Genomic DNA, 19,292 nt, shown 5'->3' on the forward strand with positions numbered 1-19,292 from the left:
TGACATCGGTTAAATACACTGGCAAGCACAGTGTAACGTAGTTAGATATCAACCGTATGCTCAGGCGACAAGCAAGAGCTTGTTTTATGTGGGGCGGAGATTGCGCATAAAGGCCCCTTCGCACTTGCGACGAAAGCGAGTGAGAGCGGCAGGAATTCCGTCGCTTTGTCGCGCGACGATCGTTTTTGTCGAATGGTCGGGACAAATTTTGGTTGCGCGACAGAATTCCCGTCGCTTTCGCTCGCTTTCGTCGCAAGCGGGAATGGAAAGTTCTGCCGCTGCCATCTGCTACGCAGCTCGGAGGTAACCGCGCGATCTGCTCGGGCCGGATGAACGCGCACACTCCCGCACGGCAGCGCCCCAAGCGGCAGACGGCCGCGTACATCGCTCCCGGCGCCCGCCTGGAGCCCGCCCTCGGCACACTAGCCAGTATATTTCAGGCACTATAATGGAGGAAAGATTTTTTGCTTCCGATGAACCTAGTTCTTTGCCCCAGTGTTTTTAAATACGTGAAGTGGTTAGCACGTCGTCCTCGCGCAGCTCTGTATCGTCGTAGCATCTCTGATTGTCCGAACGAAGCTTGCAGCTAAGCCAATGCAGCGACCGAAGCTGTGTGTGTGTGTGTGCATCGCCTCCTGTGTGTTGTGGACGCGTTCGTTTCGCGATAAAATGCGACATTGTACTTCTGCGGGTGGATAGTGCTTCCCATGGTCTGGATTATCTTTCTCGAACGACGTACCACTTAACCTCGCATGGGGTATGTGCAGTGTGCCTGGCTAAAAGCCTTCTCGCTTGCGCGCCAGAGTTGTGACTTGCTGCTCGTCCCCGCAAACCGGGTGTGAGGTGAGTGCCGAATTTACGACGGGCAGGAGGAGGCAACTCATCGTCTGTCAATCGCGGTTCAGACTTGCAACGCATGTTGTGACGTTGCGTTCGTTCGAAACGCATCTCAGGATTGTTTTGAAGTTGAATAAAATGTACGCGTCAAACCCGGGCATTCGGCTCAGGGCGTTCTCTGCGATTGCACCAAAGAAGTGCCACGGGACTTTCTTTATGGTACGTACTCACGTAAGATAAAATCCACGTCGTGTTATGGCCGTGTTGCATTCAATACAAACGGTTAAGCGTTTGTTTACACTTGTTTCGTTTGTCGTAAAATGTCAAAGCACTCCGGCACTCCGCTGGCAGATCAGCCGGCGAGCCGACGCTGAGCAGACGACTCATCTCTTTGCCGGAAGTGCGTGAAAAAGCCGCCCAATAGCAGGATGTCTAGCTCATGACGAACATCTGGGAATCGATGATGTAGACATGTGAAGATGGCGGCGTCCAAAAACACGAAGGAAAGGGTGAGAAAAAAGCGACAAACTTTGCAACAAAAGTGTGAGCTTTCCGCTGCGCGTAAAAGAGTAATACTTGGCACAGGTGACGTTGGCGACCCAATCTAGCGATTGCGCTAGTTCATTTAGTGTGCTCAAAATGCCTTTCAGGGCCCCTTTAAGAAGTGCTGCATAAGCGATTCCCTGGACTGCACCGAAGACGACCTGCTGTGTGGGCGACAGCGAGCCATAAGCAGTCGTCCGACGATACTTCAGACAATTTTAAATGAGTAATCTGAGACAAAACAAGTTATAGTCTCAATAAAACAATGGTTGGTACCTAATTATTTTTTTTTGCATTTTTCGGCTACAAGGTAAGGGGGTCGACCTATATTCCGCCTCGACCTATATTCCGCATTATACGGTAGGTTCAAGCGGGTGCACAACCACTTGCTGCTAAGCACACATCGGAGTTGACGCGTGCGATCAAACATTTGTGCGCAGATCTCGTGTGCCCAGTCACCGCCGACAGTCCCCGACAGGCTGAGCCTCAGGACGCAGCACCTAGCGCTGCAGTGCCTCCAGCTCCGGTCTGAGGACCGTCCCTCGGCCTCGGAGCTCCTCTCTCACCCGGCCTTCGAAGACGCCAGTGTTCAGCCCCAGGATCCTTGAGGGCCTCGCCACGCTTTGAGGATTTGGCTGCGCATTCTGTTTCGGTCGCCCCTCGAGTGAGCGTGTTTCGGCAACGGGAAAGCGGGAAATGCGAGCGTGTTTTTTTTGCGTTCCCGCCTGTCTGTGCGTAAACGAGGGATACAGAGGGAAGTGTCGCTGTTTTGAACCCGCGTTTAGCCCGCTTCGATGTAGCGCTTGGGTCCAGTGCACGCAAAAACGAGGTAGTGAGAAAAAAGGGGGAGGGGGGGGAGCACTATTTCGTAGTTTTGTGCTGCGCGCGTTGTGGCTGCTGCCATTGCTCCCGCTATCTGTTACGCCGCTATGCATAATATGAGACATAGCTTGCGTTAAACTCCGCATAACTCTGCAATAGTTTGGGAGGAGAAGCGCTGAATGCGTTTGTGTTGGGATGCGAGGCGCGGTCACTCGAGGGGTCGGCCGCGGTTGGCCGCTGTCTCTGTGTCGGGTTGCTGCGACCGCAATGACCGTCTCCGGCGGGCGCTTTCCGCATTCCTGGTGGAGAATGTTTGAGGCTGCGCCAACCCAAACTGAGCTTTTGCTATGTTTTGTTCTTGGTGCGAGGAGTTTCTGGACACGATGTGGCTGTTTGCCATTTGTATCTTGTTCTCCGGCACATTCTCTCTCTCTCTCTCTCTCTCTCTCTCTCTCTCTCTCTCTCTCTCTCTCTCTCTCTCTCTCTCTCTCTCTCTCTCTCTCTCTCTCTCTCTCTCTCTCTCTCTCTCTCTCTCTCTCTTATTTTTTATGCATTTATTCTCCTTGTCTTGTAAATGAGGACAAGGCAGGACTGAGAATGGGTTCGAATTGGCACAGAAAATTGGCTGGCCGTACGGGCCCTTGCTTTGGAGTACTGCAGCAAACGGCGCAAAAAAAGTCCGTAAGTTATTACTTCACCTCTTGGTGGAAATCGTTTTCACCGAAGCGATGCCTAAACACGTCAAATGCGCCACGAAAGCTTCGCTTGAAAAAGCGGCGCACACGCTCAATCTCATCCCCATCTCCGAACCGGAAAAAGTTTACCTTTGATTAGGGGTACTGACTTTTTTTCCGGAGGTCATTCATCAACTTTCATTCTGACATATATTCTCTAAAGCAGTCTCTAAAACGGCAATATGATAGTCTGGTCAAAGAACAAGGTTTCTTTTTCAGTTCTGCCTTACGCCTGTTATATAATATTTTGAAGTGTGTGCCAAAAAAAAAAAGCATGTATTCAAGAGAGAGAAAAAATGAAAAAGTAAAAAAAAAAATGAAGTGTGTACTTAACGTCGCATGTACTGTGGTACGTTCTCGTTCTGTATCACTGCGCGAGTCCAGTTTTTTGTTGGCGCTGCTGTTGGTCCCCGGTGCTGTGCTAAGGTGGCCAATGGGATGTTGTGTATCCACTGGAAGCAACGTTTTGTAATGTTTCGAGCTCTTCCACACAGCGTATTCTTTCTTATTATTATTACTGTCACTTCCCTGTACTGATGAGGGGTCATGTGACTTTTTTTTCCTGTATAATTTGTTTCACGCAGTTGTGTGCAGTCTACTTCACTGCAGCATCATGGCAGGAAGCGGAAGAAATTGGAGGAGACAGTTTGAGGTTTGCCTAAGTTATAAAGCCGCGTTAATGTCTTGTGGTTTCTCTCCACCTGTAGAAAACTGCGACGAGTTGATGTAGCAACGTGTTTTGAAGTTTTAATTTGAATTCATGCTAACAAGCTCGATCCGAGGCATTGTGCAAGTACATCGGTAATGACACTTGGTCTTTTCCTCGTGATGAGCCATTTTGTTCCCCCCTGAGAAATGACTCTGTTTACTTCTAAGCCATGCTGCATGTTAGTGAACGAGATTGCACAGAATTGTTGTACATTTCGAGCTGTCTTTTGAATGCGGGAAAACAAATTGTATCTTCCGCCCTCTCTCTCTGTACGTTTCTTTTTTCTACATTGCCACGCACAGCAGGTAACTTGCATCGCTTGAAATTTGGGTGCAGTTTGCATTGGGAAACGCGATCTGTGCAGTGCACGTTCACAACCGTCAGATACGTACATCTTGTGGTTGTTTGCTTTCTTTAATTTTCGTGGTGCAAGCAGTGGATGTGTATGGCAGCACAGTGGAGCAGACCAATAACTCATTCACACTGACGGGTTGTCAATATTTCTTGGGTCCAGTGCTGCTGCTGCACGCAGTCTGCTGTCTTTTGCTCATCTTCAAGTTTGTACACTTTTTCATCCTGTACAGTGACAGGGTGTTTGTATTTCTCTTTTTTTTTTTTCAATTGTTTTGTTTTTGCGGAGCTCGTTTAAGTTTTTTGTCGAGTCGAGAAGTGAAATTGTGTTTTTGGTGCCGAACTGTGTGGTTGGCACAAGAGGGGATTCCCACCGAAAGAGTTTCTTCCTTTTTTTTTTTCTTCCTATTTCTCTCAAGAAAAATTCATCAAATCATGTTGGTCAAGTTTTCCACTCACCAAAAAGTTTTTTTTTTTTGTTCACACACATTATGTCTATTTATGACTGAGAAAAAACACCGGTTGGCTATTTGCTCGTTTTGGAAGCCATAGCCGTTATTATTTGCACAAGGGTGCTGTTGTGTTGCTGGTCGTTCGCGAACTTTGGAAAAAAAAAATGTCATGCTCATTTTTTATTTGTTCATCCATCGAATTTTTAAAAAAAATCTAATTTCACGTCATTTGAACTCGCGTTTCATAATTTCTCATTTTTTAATGTCATCGGGAGGCCAGCAAAGTTTGTCTTGCGCGACCAACCAATTTGTGTGATGTAGGGGTGTGCGAATATTCGAAACTTCGAATATTCGATTCGAATTTTTTGGTATTCGATTCGATTCGAACGACACTTTTATTGTTCGAAATATTCGAACCACCCAAAACTAAAAAAAAAAAAAAAATTCAGAGCATGTCTGTATCGGTGTTTATGTACAGTGGACTTTCGATGGTACGAATCTGGGGGTGCGAATTTCGGGATGATACGAATTTCCGAAAAGTCCCGGCGAAATTGCATCGTTTGCAATGGGAAAAATTTCGGCTGTTACGAACGGACCTGCGCGGCCCGGCGGAAGATACGAACAAGCCGGCGAGGCACCCGACTGCCGAACGAGCAAGTGACGGCTCTCACTCCCCTGTTTGTCACTCTTTCTCCAGAAACGGCCGGACTGTTGTTTTCTGCTCGCGAAAACGCTCTGCGCACGCCCAACGCGCTGACACCGCCGCGAAACCACCCCCACGCTGCGCGCGGCGCGGCCGGCGGCGTCAACATGGCGTCGGCTCCAGCCGCGAAGTGGCGCGGGCGCTCGGGCGACCGCTTCTAACCGCTCTTTAAAATGCGGCTCAAGGGAGACACGAAGTTGCTTGTGCGGTAAAGGAGCTGATAATGCATGCGAAAACGGTACTATAAAACATCATCCGCGCCGCTAATAAAAGCGCCCATAAAATATTTGCCGGGGTGCTAAGCCTAACCATCTCCGGCGGAGCCAAGCTGGCTGTCTCGATCTCATCGCAAGTAATCAGGCTCCTCCATTCTGCCGCGCGCATCGTGCGTAATTTTCTGACCGAGGTAGGCGCTACCGCGTGCGCGAAATCGTCGATGTGGGCGTGAAAATACAGCGCTCGCAGAGCCGAGGCGAGCGAATCGCGCGCAAAAACGCACCATGCGGTTCACGCTTGACTGTTGCGGCGTGTAGCGAGCTTGGGTACAGCGAGTGAGGAGACGAGCGCGAAGCTTTACGTGCTCCAGAAAGGGCTGCTTTGCGACATGGGGGTTAAAAAAAGCAGAAAAAATCACGAATTTCTTCACGCGAAAGTAAGAAAAGAAATAAACGAAAACTTTTTTCAGCGCCCAATTTTTTGGTCTGTGTTGGCTAATACGAATTTCGGATGATACGAATATTTTTCGCGGTCCCGCAAGATTAGCATCATCGAGGTTTTACTGTATCAGCGTGCGGCAATGTGCACGGGCTCGGGCATGCCAGCCACTAGTGTCTCAAGTGAGCGGCTGTTTTCGGTATCTGGTGGAGTCGTGACGAGCAGGAGGTTGTCACTGCTCCCCGAACATGTAGAGCAGTTAACCTTTCTCCATGTTAACATTTAAGTGAGTGCAGACCTTAACCTGTTGAGTGCAATGGTATTGTGTAATTCCTAATTTTACTTTGTGTGATTTGTTGTGAAATAAAGTTGCAGTTTTTGTGTCTCTAGATGGTGAAAACATTAATTTTACAAAAAACAATAAGTATTCGTATTCGAAAAATATTCGAAAAATATTCGATTCGATTCGAACTTTGTTTTTATTATTCGAATTCGCTTCGAAATTAAAAAATTGATATTCGCACACCCCTAGTGTGATGTCTGTTGTATTTATTTATTTTGATTGTTAGTGAGGAGAAAAAACGTTCGCTGCGTGCAGGGGGTTGGTATCGATGAGGCATTTGGCATATTTTCTCCGTTCTTGCTTTTTTACTAACTCGGGTTGGCACAAAAGATTGATACGTGTGTGTGGGACACTGAACCGTATTCCATAATGCAAACACGAAAATCGCCGTAAAAAACATGACAATTTGGCATCCTGACCTTTCCTTTTTCGTTTGGCCTTATGTTGCGGTCAAAATTTCAATCCGGTGAGCCCTTGCACGTTGGCGCAGGCGAATAATCTGAGGGACCAGCATATTTGGGACCAGGAAAAAAAAAAAAGTTTCAAAAAACAAAACAACCGTTTGATGCAGCACTTGTGTGGCTTATAAGTGTTTTGTAATGTCTCTGGCTCTGCTAAACGCATGCAGTGCTTTTTGTTCAGTCAATTATTTAAAGCGACTGACTATTTGTGTGATCGGGTATTTTTTTTTCCCCCTTCTTTTTGTTACTTTCGTTCTGTTTTCCTTCTCCGTTTCTTTCTTTTTTTGTTTGTTTCGTAGTTAGATTTCAGATTTGTCGAAATCTTCTAGTTGTGTTCATGGCACGTGGTTCTTTTTATAGTTAACATCATTTAGGCACGTCACATCAACTTTTTTTTTTTTTTCTTTTTCTGAATCCATCACGCAACCTGGTTTTTCACGCAGTGGTACTGTGCTGGCAGAGTTGATTGATCACCCTGTGATGAGATGTTCCTGTGCAACCTTTTTAAACGCGTCAGCAATGGCGCAATGGAACCACGCGCACATCATCTGGCGGCGCGGAGTGCGTTGCCTTTTGTATTTTTTTGGACGGGGTTGGAATTGTTTCAACTGCGGCGAGGGTGTGAACAGGGGAGCACAGATTCATTCCATGAGTTTAATAAAGATATTTTGAGCGAAAGGTCAAAATTATCCAAAAGTGTAACCGCAGTTCACTGGTTAAATGGCGACATCATGTTAATTTGAAGTGATGATAGAAATATTTAAGACTTTTGCCAACGTAGTTACGTCGTGCGCAGTTGGCTTTTATATTTGCTAGGTCTGGTGTATTAATAGGAAAACTGTTGCTGCTATCGCAATGGTGATGTTGCTATGGTTAGATATTATTATATTCGCAAAAAAAATGTTTCGCCCCATTACACTAAACTTGTAACCGTCTTTTTAAGGCGCTTTTATCATAGGCTTGTTGCCGTTCAACACAGCTGTGAAAAATTACCTTTATCTTAACATTTCAGTCAATTTAAAATGTCAGAGATTATCAGAGCAGTTCAGCACCTTTAAACTAGGCTTTCCTGAATTTTTTTAAAGCAGTAATTCTTTTAAAGCAGTGAAATTTTTTAAAGCAGTAATTCTGTTCGGAAGAAATGTCGCCACGAATTCCAATTTGGATAAATTTGTTGATGACGTGCCCCGTTCTGTCACCCTTGCCGTCTAGTGCATGTTCTCTGCATGTGATACACGTTTTTCGCATGTGGGTCGGTTCTTTGTCTAGGATAGCGGCGGTAGCTAAGCTCAAGCTCAGAAAAGCGCATTTATTTGTCGTGTGGGTGGCCACCATGCTGTTAGCAACTTGTGGAAACGGTAACCTCCTTTTTTTTTTACTTTTTTTTCCTCCCCGAGTGGTGGTGTTCCTTTCCCCAAGAGATTAGTACCTGAGAATCATTAAACAGTGCCTTATGTCCCTTGTCTGCCATGAAGAGTGTGATTGTGGAGCAGTATTTTTATATAACTCAATTGCATTTGTTGATCCTTTACGCCTTTTTTTTTTAATGATGCGTGCACACATTGTAGGCCTTATACAAGTGTTGCATACTTTACACTGCTCTCGCTATATTGAGAGGCCATAACGTGTTTGATACGTGTGTGCCAATTAAAGATTGAAGCATTTTGAGCAGCTTGTGTGTCCTGTGGGATTTTTTTAATGTACCTAGTTTTTTCACAAAAGGGCATTAGTATGATGGGAAGAGATGCTCGTTAAAGAGGCCATGCAGACGAAACACAAGTTTGGTTCATTTGAAATATTGCCTCGTTAGAATAATGCTGACACCACTTTTAACGTAGGCTTCACTCCCATAAGCTCGCGGGAACCCCTGTGTAGATGCGACGCATAGGGGGTTCCGTTGTTGTTTCCGTTAGGTTGATTCTCCCATCGCGTGAAACGTGCCGTGAACCCCCTGCCGCGGCTATGACGCAACACAATCCAGGACAATCCACTTTAATCCAATCCAATTCAATGACCCTCACAAGAGAGTGTTCGCTATCGGAGAGGAGAGGAGGTGAGCGCTGGAGAGCGCAGCTCGTGTGGCGAGGAGAATGGGGGAGGGGTGTGGACGGACAACAACAATGCCGTATGGAGGGACAAGGCGAGTGAATGAGATGCAGTCGCATCTAAAAAGGGGAATGGCCATGTGACCCACTAGCGCATTTCCCGCAACGGAACCTGTGATGTCATACCATCCAGCTCAGCGATTGGCGGAGGCCGGCAAAAGCAAACACAAATTAGGCAGAACTTATAAGCTTGCTGAACGAGCGATTCGTGCTTAAATTTAGGGCACATTCTTTTTATAGCAGTAAGAATGGTGGGGTAAACAGTGGAAGTTATGAAAGCACACAAAAACATAGAGTACCAATGCTTACTGCTGTTGGTGTGCACTATGCTTGTTTTAGCTGCACAGCACGGCGCTGCTTTGGGGTTGTCTCAGACGACACTGGCCGATTGGCGCAAGCAACGGTGTCTTGCGTGACCATTTTTGTCGAGTGAACACGATGTTTCACGAAGCGATTATTTTCTCCCTGAGAAAAAACAGGCCAGGTACAAATACGGTCAAAAACAAAGGAAAGGCAGAAAACGGCTTGCCATGGTGCAGTGGCGCCATCTAGGTTGAGTAACAGTAAACAAGTCTCCGCTTCACACCAAATTTAGCTTGAAGACATGTTTTTATGATGTCATTGCAGACATTGTTAAAACACACAATTTGGCAGGAGAATCATAATTTTAACTTAAGTTGATTAATTTCGCAGTGAATAAAGCATTGTTTGCTTCCAGACAAGCGCTGGGGGCACTATAGAACATGAAATCGTTCAGATAAAACAGACTAATATTTTGTCTGCATGCCCCTTTAAGGGTACGCTATTGCCAACTTGTGTGCTTACTTCAACCAAAATGTTAACCACTTACCCTGTTAATTTGACAACAGGCGTGCCTAGATTGATGAAAAAAAGAAAATTTTCTGCATTTTTGTTGTTTGGCGATTCTTATGATATTGCGTCACCGAAGGTGGGTGGTGTGGTTTATCAGCGACATGATTCAGAAACTACTACAGTAGAACTTTGATCACGCGACTGTAGCTTAAATTTTGCGTAAGCATTCGTAGCCACTGGCATAATTTGCACCACCCCTCCTCTACTTAAATCCCAAATATTTAAAACTGCAAAGTTCACCTGAAATTCGCTTAAAAAGTGGGGCTACACAAAACGAAACACCTCAGTAAGCATAACTGTGGAAGGGTGCAGCTCCAAAAATGATGGTGCTTTCGGGTAAGCTCAGCGCAAGGCACGCGTTGTGTCCCTTTCTGTGTCACATGTTGCCATGCGGAGAATAATTGGCTAGCCAAGTTGTTCTCAGAAGAGGAGATTGACTGGTCATGGTATGGCTGATGGAGTGAGGAGCGGTCCGCACTAGTGCCGGGGAATGATGATGATGATGAATAAACTTTATTGGAGCGCAGGTGCTGATGTTGGGCACCCGCCCGGTGGGAGGCTTCCTTAGTCCGGGATGCCTTCGGCTATGCTGGCCATCCGTGCCCTCTCCACGAATCGTCGCTGGTGTGGAAGGTCGGAGCTGGTCAGCAGCTCCACCCACTGCTCATAGGTAGGGTTGGGGCTAGGGGTGAGGGAAGGGGATTGCTGGCATTCCCATACAATGTGGTACAGGGTGCCTGGTTGGGGGCAGGATTTGCATGTGGCAGGGTATAGGGTGGGATACATGGCATGTAGCAGGGTGTTATGTGGGTAGGAGTTAGTCTGTAGTCGCTGGAATGTAGTAGCTTCATCATGAGAGAGATTCGGGTGGCGGAATGGGTATTTGCGACGCTCGTTCCTGTAGTGGGCGAGCATTTCGGTATATGTTTGCAGCGGGGTGGGCTGCAACAGTTCGTTGCAGAAAAAAAAAAAAAAAAAAGGGACCGCCAGCCATTGATGATTGATGGGTGAAGGCTGATACGATGAAGGCCAGGAAGGGAACAGACGATCTCTGTCTGTGTAAGCAGAACCACGGGCAAGCGGTGGTAGCAGACAGTCAAGACTCCTGTAAGGTAACTGAAGAAAGCGATGGGTCCACGAATTGGCCGAAATGTGTGGTTAGCTGGATGAATGGCCTTTGTGAGTGAGGCACACAGCAAAGTATGCCTCTCTTCCGCACATCGCCCCTTCATTCTTCCTTTTCCACGTTTCTGTCGATCCCGAGAGGGTGTTCTTGGTGTGGTATGGTCTCAGCTTGCGCACACCACGTGTCCCCTTAATTCTGAAAGCGGTGTTGCAGACAGTCATTTTCTCCTTTGTGAATAGGCAGATTTGTTCAGTGGAGGGTGTGTTGCAGCTTTCAGAGCCAGTTCCAGATTTTATCCTAAACGTGAAGGCATGACTGTCACCAGCCCTGCCACAGGTAGATGGTGGTCGCGACAGTAACAAAGATCCTCTGGCCATCTTTGACCTCGGTCACAACTAAAGCCCCTCCATTGCGTCCACGGCCACTTTTTTGCTGGGCAGTGACTGCCCAGAGCAGTGTATATTAAGGGGCCTGGGTTATAACAATGGCAATATGCTGGAAAGACAGAAGCGCCCCTGATAGTCACTTCTTAATATTTACACCATATCACAGTATGCATCTCATTTTACTTGGAATGTGGTATTTCTGTTTGAAGCGGTTGTTGAAAGAAGCGCCCATGATGAAGCAGATAGGTAATTCTGAATGAGGGAAAACGTAAATTCAACTCATATAAACGCCTAAATATTTTATGATGCGCAAAGTTGGAGAGGGTCACTCAAAGTGTATTGGAGCAGCATTAAGTACATGAAGAGTTAAAGATATATTTGTTTTGCTGCAGTTCTAGTAGTGTGCTTTATTTACATACACGCAACTCCATGTGAGGTAGCCGCTGTCGCATGGTGCGCCGTTATCGGGACTTTTGTTACCGCGTTTCATACCGATGCGTTCATCCACTGCTGCACTCAATTTAGCAGCGTGCGCAAATGAAGGACCTTCGTACTGGTGGCAAAGAAACGAACGTGCCATTCTGGTAGAATTTCCCTTTAGCTCTTTCTGGCCTTCGAAGTTTTGTGGGCGCAAGGGTACCATTCTTTCAATGCTCAGCCGGTTTTACATGATAAACGAATGTCGTAATTAAACGAAATTGGCCGCGTATCTGCTCCTTTCATTGCAAATGTCAGCGCAAGACGATAGTCGACTGGCGCTCCTGGCAAGTAAATGCATCCCTTCTCTTTCCCGCTCACCTCTCATGCTGTTCCTCTCCCGTCTCGTTCCTTCCAAGATAACACGCTAGAGGTTTGCTCAGTCAATTTAAATTTACCGCATTCCACTGCTCTCAGTCGGGTGCCTCGATGCCAGCGCTCTCCACAAGCGTTCCAAGTGGAACGCGGAACCTATCTAGTGGAACCTTTCGTTGCTGTTGCCGTTTGATTTTTTAGGATTCCGCCAGGTAGCCCAGGCAACAGCAGGCGACGGTTTTCTGCAGTTGATGCAGTATTTTATTTGCTATCGCAAAAAGCAAGCATCCGTAAATTTTTTAATAAAAGAACACTGCAAATATTACTCATATTGATTTTCGGTCTTATATTTGCATAATGCCATAATGTCTTGTTCTTGTTCAACAATGTCGATAAGTATGAACATTAACACCGGGCTTAAGCGTTTAGGTTTGGCGGTGAGTACATAAAAATATTGCGCAGGTAATGTTTCACTTTGGCCGGCTGGCTGAATCGAGTGACACACAGACAGATAGACCAAAATTTCCCTGTTCAAGTAGCCCAAGATAGACTATCGTCAGATAGAAAAATCAGGCTGGAGACCACAAGCCCTCTCAAGAGCACCAGCAGACCTCCCCCCCTTATCGGGTGTGCACTGATGTGATGCTGCCTAGATCCCGAACTGTTACTTATACATTCTAAAATGTCGCATGAAAGGAATTTTGAGCAATTGTCAGCATTACTCAAGTAACCAAAATGACTGAGGAATTATCAACGTAAGCAATTTCTCAATTTTTAGCCAATCTATCATGTCGTAGCCTGAAACCATGCTTCAGTTTGAACATTACAGTCGCTGTCAACAAACCGAATGCTGTAACTGTGCCATTACTGTCCGTTTCATTCTGAAACACGGTAGTCTCGAGCATTTATGTATTCGGGGCCATGCCATTATGCATGTTTTCTTGGTGCACTCTGCGAAACAAAATGCAGACTTGTTTCGAGCATCACACCACGCCCGAAGGTCATGCTGGCTCTGTGCAATTGACCAGTGCTCTGGTTTCTGGTGGACCAAGGAGCTTCGACATAATTTCCATTTCCAGCATCACTAACAAAAAATACAAAAATCCTTGCGCCCTATACAATCCAGAGCCACCTTTGCTGTTTTATCATTTAGCTTAAAAACCGGCAGTGTGTACTCAGCTGAACAATGGCAGTGTACGCGTCCGCTAAAAAGTATGCCTGTTCGTCACATCTGAACCCAAAATGGTTGGACCTCCCGACAAAATTACAGAAAGATTTTTCTCAACTTGCACAGAACATGTCTTACAGCACGAGTATGGCCAGGCACCACCGTCTTTTTGTTATTATTTTTTCTTGCTAAATGTAGAGTTCGCTGCAGCACTGGATAGTGAACTTTGCAGTGACTTGCTCTACCAATTATCCAGGAGTGGTACCTACACCTAAAGGGGATGGCCGCCCCAGAAAAGTTACTGCATAGTACACGCCTTCAGGCAAACTATAGGGCATTCATGCACGAAGCAGTGAAAACTTGACAGAGAATAATGCAACTATTTCAGAATGCCAAGGGGGAGCTTATTACAGCAGGCTCTACATTTAGGCTGTACAGAAATTTCAACTAGATTTACGATGTTGCAAAGCACCGTCTTCTCATGTCCACCCTGCGTTTTGATAGAAGCTACGAGATGGACTGCGTTAGAGACTGAAAACAGAAGCGACAATTTCTACTGGCATGGCTAGACAAATACCGATGGCTGAATTATTCTGCTTTGCGCGAGGCCTAATCCTACCATGTGTGTGCAATTTTTGCCGTTAACAGCGCTGTTGTTTGCGTGATGTCTGTGTGTTGAGGGGTTGGTGTTTGCTGAAATTATTGCTAGTGATGTAATGCTTCTTGTATGCGTATTCATAGCCTGTCGTTTTTTGGGGATAAGATGTGCACTACACATATCGTAGTGCATAGATTCGATGTAGAGAGCACAGAATGAGATCCATTGGCCCTACACTGGAAACTTTTATTACATGGGTAAAATGCTTACAAGCAAAATTTTTTCTTCTGCATTTTGGACAAGAACAACTAAATAAAAAATTCAATTCTTACGGCCTGCGTCATTTTAGTGGGGATGTCACACTAATCATACTGCACACGTTGAAATAAAGCGAGTAATCAAGCGGAACCATGGCCATTTAATGCAATGCCTGCACACGGTGCCCGTGCAAGCAGTATACATCCCGTATCACTGGCCCAGGCTTGCACCATGCGGTTTGCGGATTTCTGCCCAGTTTACAACTTTAGCCTGCACTAAATACCGTATTTACCCGATTCTGACGCGCCCCCGATTCTAACGCGCACCCGATTTTTCTGGCAAAAAAAAAAAAACCGAAGAAACTTGCACCTCCGATTGTAACGCGCACGGGACTTTGTGACCGATACAAACGAATGCGAGAGAAACGGGCGATTTATTTCCCGAGGTAATCTCACTCAACTCGCTTCTCGTCGCTCTCCGCTGACCACAACATCTCGGCTTCGGTGCCTTCAAGCGCGTTCGCGATGCCACACTTCTGCACGAACGTTCAACCATGGTCGATGGGATCGTGGCCCACGCCTCGCACGCCCATCCCGAGAGCTTCTCCAGAGGTGCACGCTTCAGCCGACAACTCGTTTTGAACGCGTGGGAGCTGCTGCTGCCATTGCTGCTATCAAGCGCGCAAAAGAAACGATTTGACGATTTATGTGAACGCCGATAGAAAAGCCTAGGCGCCTAGGCTTGCTGCGTCCGAAAAATCGTTGCTAAAAGTTTTAGCGCCATTTTGAGATGGTGATGGCGATGGGTGGGACGAAATTTCCGCTGTTTCGGCAGCTTCGGTTTTGTATCCGATTCTAATGCGCATGCGATTTTTCGGCCTATTTTTTCGGAAAAAAAGTGCGCGTTAGAATCGGGTAAATACGGTACCGTTATAATAAACACGGAAATCACGAGAGAGACCTTGAAGGGGCCATACGAAGACAAAATACAAGCTTGTTCAATTTGAAATAACTACCCTTTGGTAACTCAGCTCCCATCGAGTCACGGAAGACATTTTTCAACCGAAGCAATGCAACAAATATAAAAAAATTTTATATTTCGGACTGCAGTGACGTAATGCGTATGACCAGAAGTGATGCAGTTTAGGCCAGCACTTAAACGCAGTTAGTAGTGTGTTAACTGTAGGTTGGGACCATCTCGACTATTCCTTTGAAGCTGGCTATGAAACTGGTATCACTGTTATTGGTACAATGCTGTCTTTGTAATGAACCAAACATTTTGTCTTCATAGCCCTTAAGGGGTGACACTGCTCTTACAACTATTTCTTTTAATTTTTAAGTAACCTCTGTGAAACTTGTCCGTCTTGCTGCTTTTCCCCCACTGATTTCCAATATCGCATTATATTTTTAGTTCGTCAATTAGTTCCCAAGGTAATTAGAGATAATTAGCCACTTTTGGGGGAACAATAGACAAAACTGTGTTGGTCATAAAACTGTAATCTTTACATTTTCCAACACTATAAACCCTGGTGAGTGCAATAAGACAATCAGTTTTTTTGATGCTTCACTTGGAACTGATTTTACAGCTCATTAAACTTCAGTGTTTGAAATAGGCACTCAAAATGGTTCCTTGCCACTGTTGCCACCAAGGTTTAATGAGCTGTAAAATTAGTTCCAAGCGATGCCTCAAAAAACCAATTCTCTTATTGCACTCACCAGGGTTCATGGTATTGGAAAATATAAAGATTACAGTTTTATGACCAACACAGTTTTGTCTGTTGTTTCTCCAGAAATGGCTAATTACCTCTAATTATCTCTGAAACTAATTGACCAACTAAAAATATAATGCCATATCCGAAATCAGTGGGGAATAGCAGCAAGACTGACAAGTTTCACAGAGCTTACTTAAAAATTAAAAAAAAGTTTTTTTAAGAGCAGTGTCCCAGGTGCTTGCAAACTACCGTGCTTTTTTTTTTGTTTTGGGAAACGCCCCCCCCCCCCCCAAAAAAAAAATCCCGGCTACACGCCTTATGAGTACGGGTTAACAGTGTTAGACCTCAAAGTGTGATGTTAAGCCTAACATTGGGCGATCGAATGTCTGTATTGCCCAAGGCACCCCGCGCTAAGGGTGCCTCGAAAACAAAGTTTATTTGCTTCCTTATTCCCAAAGCTGCACATCGCACTTTGCGAAAGCAAGCTACAAACTGGAAAATACAAGAGGCCACACGAATGAGGCTTCAACCTGCGCCGAAGTAGCCTCTTGCACACAAAACAGGACACCTAAGCGCTCCTTATGGTGTGAATGCGATATACATTGCGGTGATGTAGAAGGCATCAGTGGTGTGTCTGCCAGACACGGTTCGACAACGAGGAAGTTGTGGGCAATTGCCCTCTGCAGGTATGTGCGGCAAGATCTATCCCGGGCAGCTTACTAGACTGCACTGTGAATTGTTATTTTATTTTTTCGCTCTCGCAGAGCTTTGTGTCTTTAGGATAGTTCAGTACCACGTTTTGCTTGTAACTAACATCCATCTCATGTCACGTCCAGACAAATGTTTGTCTCCATCTACTACACACTTCTCAAGTGCCTCTCCCATTTGTGCAACGCGAGTCCGAAGGACTAGCTGCTAATACCATCACATATATATAACAGATGTGTCCAAATAATGGACGTGTCCTTTTATTGTCATCATCACAGTAACGTTGCAAAGTTATTTTTCCAGGGTTCATCTGCAGTCGCGAAACCAATCGTCCGGGCTCTGGCTGATTTGGCAGACTGTTCCGCAGGGCCGTATCAGTGTGACATCGCAGGTCAAATGTCTCCAACCCAAAACATGCAAACCACTCTGTTTTCGGCCGCAACACATTGCTATAAATGTGTCCAGAGGCCTTGAAGGTTCTGAATGCGAAACCTAAACGATGTCGTTATTGTTTAAAGGGACCCTGCAACACTTACCATCGACTACTCGGAATGTATTTTAAGGTAAAGTCTACTGTCCCAGTAATCTCCTCCCACAAGAATTATGAAAATCCGTTCACTATCACCGAAACTACACGCGATGAGAAATCGCGCATAATGTTCTCAACTCGACCGCGGACAACGCGATGAAAGCTGCGCGCTCTCTCCCGGAGAGGGGGGCTGCTCGCAGCCATAGAGTTTCATACTAATATATATTAGTACGAAACTCTATGCTCGCGGCGTCTTCTCTGGCGGCCTTCGATATATCACAGGCCGGGGAGTTTTCCCTTTTCTTCGCAATGTGGAGGGGTCTACTTCTGGTTAGGTGCCACAAAAAAGCGGGCACAGCTGCCTGCTCGCAAGCGCACGCTCGGGCTGGTAGGGCGTTTTTGAAGCAATAAACCTTTGTTGTCATGTGATTTGGCTGAAAGGGGAGTATTAAGTTCGTCACTCAAACTCCTCACGCACTCAAAACACAAAAGAAACGTCAGATCTGTGCGTACAGGCTCAGGCAAAGAAGAGGTTGGTACACAGTGCCGACAACAGTGGATCGCCACAGGAAATGCGATAAATAAGCCGCAAGGCCCACCAGCGACAGCCGATCGGACAGCCATGGCCCGAATGACGTCGTATATATAGGCCATGCCAGGGGTGCATAATGAGGAAAACTGAAGGGAGGAGGAGGAGGAGGAGAGCGCGGTTGGTAATTCCGCGTCTTTCACATCGATTTGCGTGCTCACCGCTTCACGTGCACGTGTAATATCTGGCTCAGGTATTCCTGGCAGTGTAATCTAAATGTCGCGCAGGTTTACTTGCACTGCTCAAAGAGTGTTGTTGCAGGGTCCCTTTAATGGCATTGAAAAAATTGGTTGCCATCCCGCCCTGCAAAAGTGAATGTCCAGCAATGCTGTTGTAAACCACTACAAATGGTGATGGAGGAGGGTATGAAATCTCTCTCGTCGTCTCGGTAGGCTTGTCTCTTGCACTCAGCTAGTGTCACTAGATAAGGGTACAGAGTATCGGCACTCTTTTATCCTAATGTTCCGTACCGCCGCCATGATCACTGGTCAGTTTGCATAATGTCATTTGTTTACACTGTGATGGTTCATCGGCAGCGTCATTTTGTTGTTTATGCATGCATATTAGTCGGTCTGCTCTGGTAGGCTTAGCTTGTCCTCCCTGCTCTGCGACTGCACGCAACTGACGTCATTCCGAATGCGAATCAAAGATAACGCGTTTAACAGCATTTCAGCAGCAGAAGTGTGTCCAAAGATGCCGTTTTGCTGCATCTTCTGTAGTGCTGTTAACAGACGACCCGGTCGTAGTTAACGGCGGCAATCTCGAAACACTGATAAACGCCAAAATGGCCGCCGTTGCCGACTTGCGTGCCACAGTGGCGGTACTCTATACCTTATCTACAGACACTACACTCGGCTTTTCTGGCAGCAAATGCTGGGTGCTGCCTAGCCAGACTCATGCGCTCGGTGTTTTGGGCAACAACTTCTCTATGTGCCCGGTGTTTTGGGCAACAACTTCTCTATGTAGAGACACTAGTCCTGTCTAGCCTCCAGACATACTCTGCAAACAATCTTTAGCGGGAACAAATAGTGCGGGGCACCTTATCCATAATGCAGTTTTGATGCCTGTTTTGTGCTTGCACACAGAGATGAAACCTTTGGGGGTACACAGCTTTGCCGCAAGAACTGAATATTTCGACGGGTTGTGCATGCCAATACACAAAGACATTAAGGTGTTAAGCACGATAGTCCCAGTGATGGTTACCAAAAAAGAGAAATCTAGAAGTCTTATTTTAGAAGTTTTGGATGCACGCAAAGATGTATTTGTAGGGTTGCAAATGCATTTTTTTTTTGCGATTGTAAGTGTCATGAGAAATAGTTTTTAGACCGATTTTCTCGGCCGGTTTTGAGTCCCATTCACAATGTCAAGCTTATGTGAAAATAGACATGCTTTATTTCACATAGTGACAGGTTGTACAGAAAAAACAAAAACCAACGCCTGTGAAGAACACAAGAGCAACAGACTACAAGTACAGACGTTTTCTCTGCAGTGCAAATCTCCAGCGAGATGGTAAAAAAAATTTTTTTTTTCCTTTTCACAGAATGTCGGAAAAACCAGCATGTAGCAGTGTAACTAAAAGGAGCTCCAGCAAAAAAGCACTGGATACTGTAAAGGTTGAGAAGGAGTATTCACACGAAACGACAGCCCACGCTGATACCAAATAAGGAAGAAAAACAAAGTACTACAGCAAAAAATGCCAAACAAACGCGTCTCCGCAGCACTAGGCAAACAAAACGCGGTACATAAAATGGCAGTGCCTGCAATACATTGGCTACCTGGCATAAAAAGAACGCAAACACAGGACATAACAGGGGTGTAAGATGCAAATATCTTTGAGTAG

General features: G+C 45.9%; 1 protein-coding gene across 3 annotated transcripts in view; it reads left to right on the forward strand.

The window, feature by feature from the left end:
• LOC144162495 (mitogen-activated protein kinase kinase kinase 1-like) overlaps positions 1 to 8,280 on the forward strand; it is a 116,436-nt gene extending 108,156 nt beyond the window's left edge. For all 3 annotated transcript variants that reach the window (XM_077693057.1, XM_077693056.1, XM_077693058.1), the window contains exon 22: positions 1,821 to 8,280. In XM_077693057.1, the coding sequence (XP_077549183.1) occupies positions 1,821 to 1,988 (168 nt within the window). In that variant the 3' untranslated portion in view covers positions 1,989 to 8,280. The remainder of the gene's footprint in view (positions 1 to 1,820) is intronic.
• The last annotated feature ends 11,012 nt before the right edge of the window (positions 8,281 to 19,292 follow it).

Source organism: Haemaphysalis longicornis, unplaced genomic scaffold (assembly GCF_048455015.1).
Source record: "Haemaphysalis longicornis isolate Haplotype H1 unplaced genomic scaffold, Haemaphysalis longicornis Haplotype H1 scaffold_12, whole genome shotgun sequence".
Lineage (NCBI taxonomy): Eukaryota > Metazoa > Arthropoda > Arachnida > Ixodida > Ixodidae > Haemaphysalis > Haemaphysalis longicornis.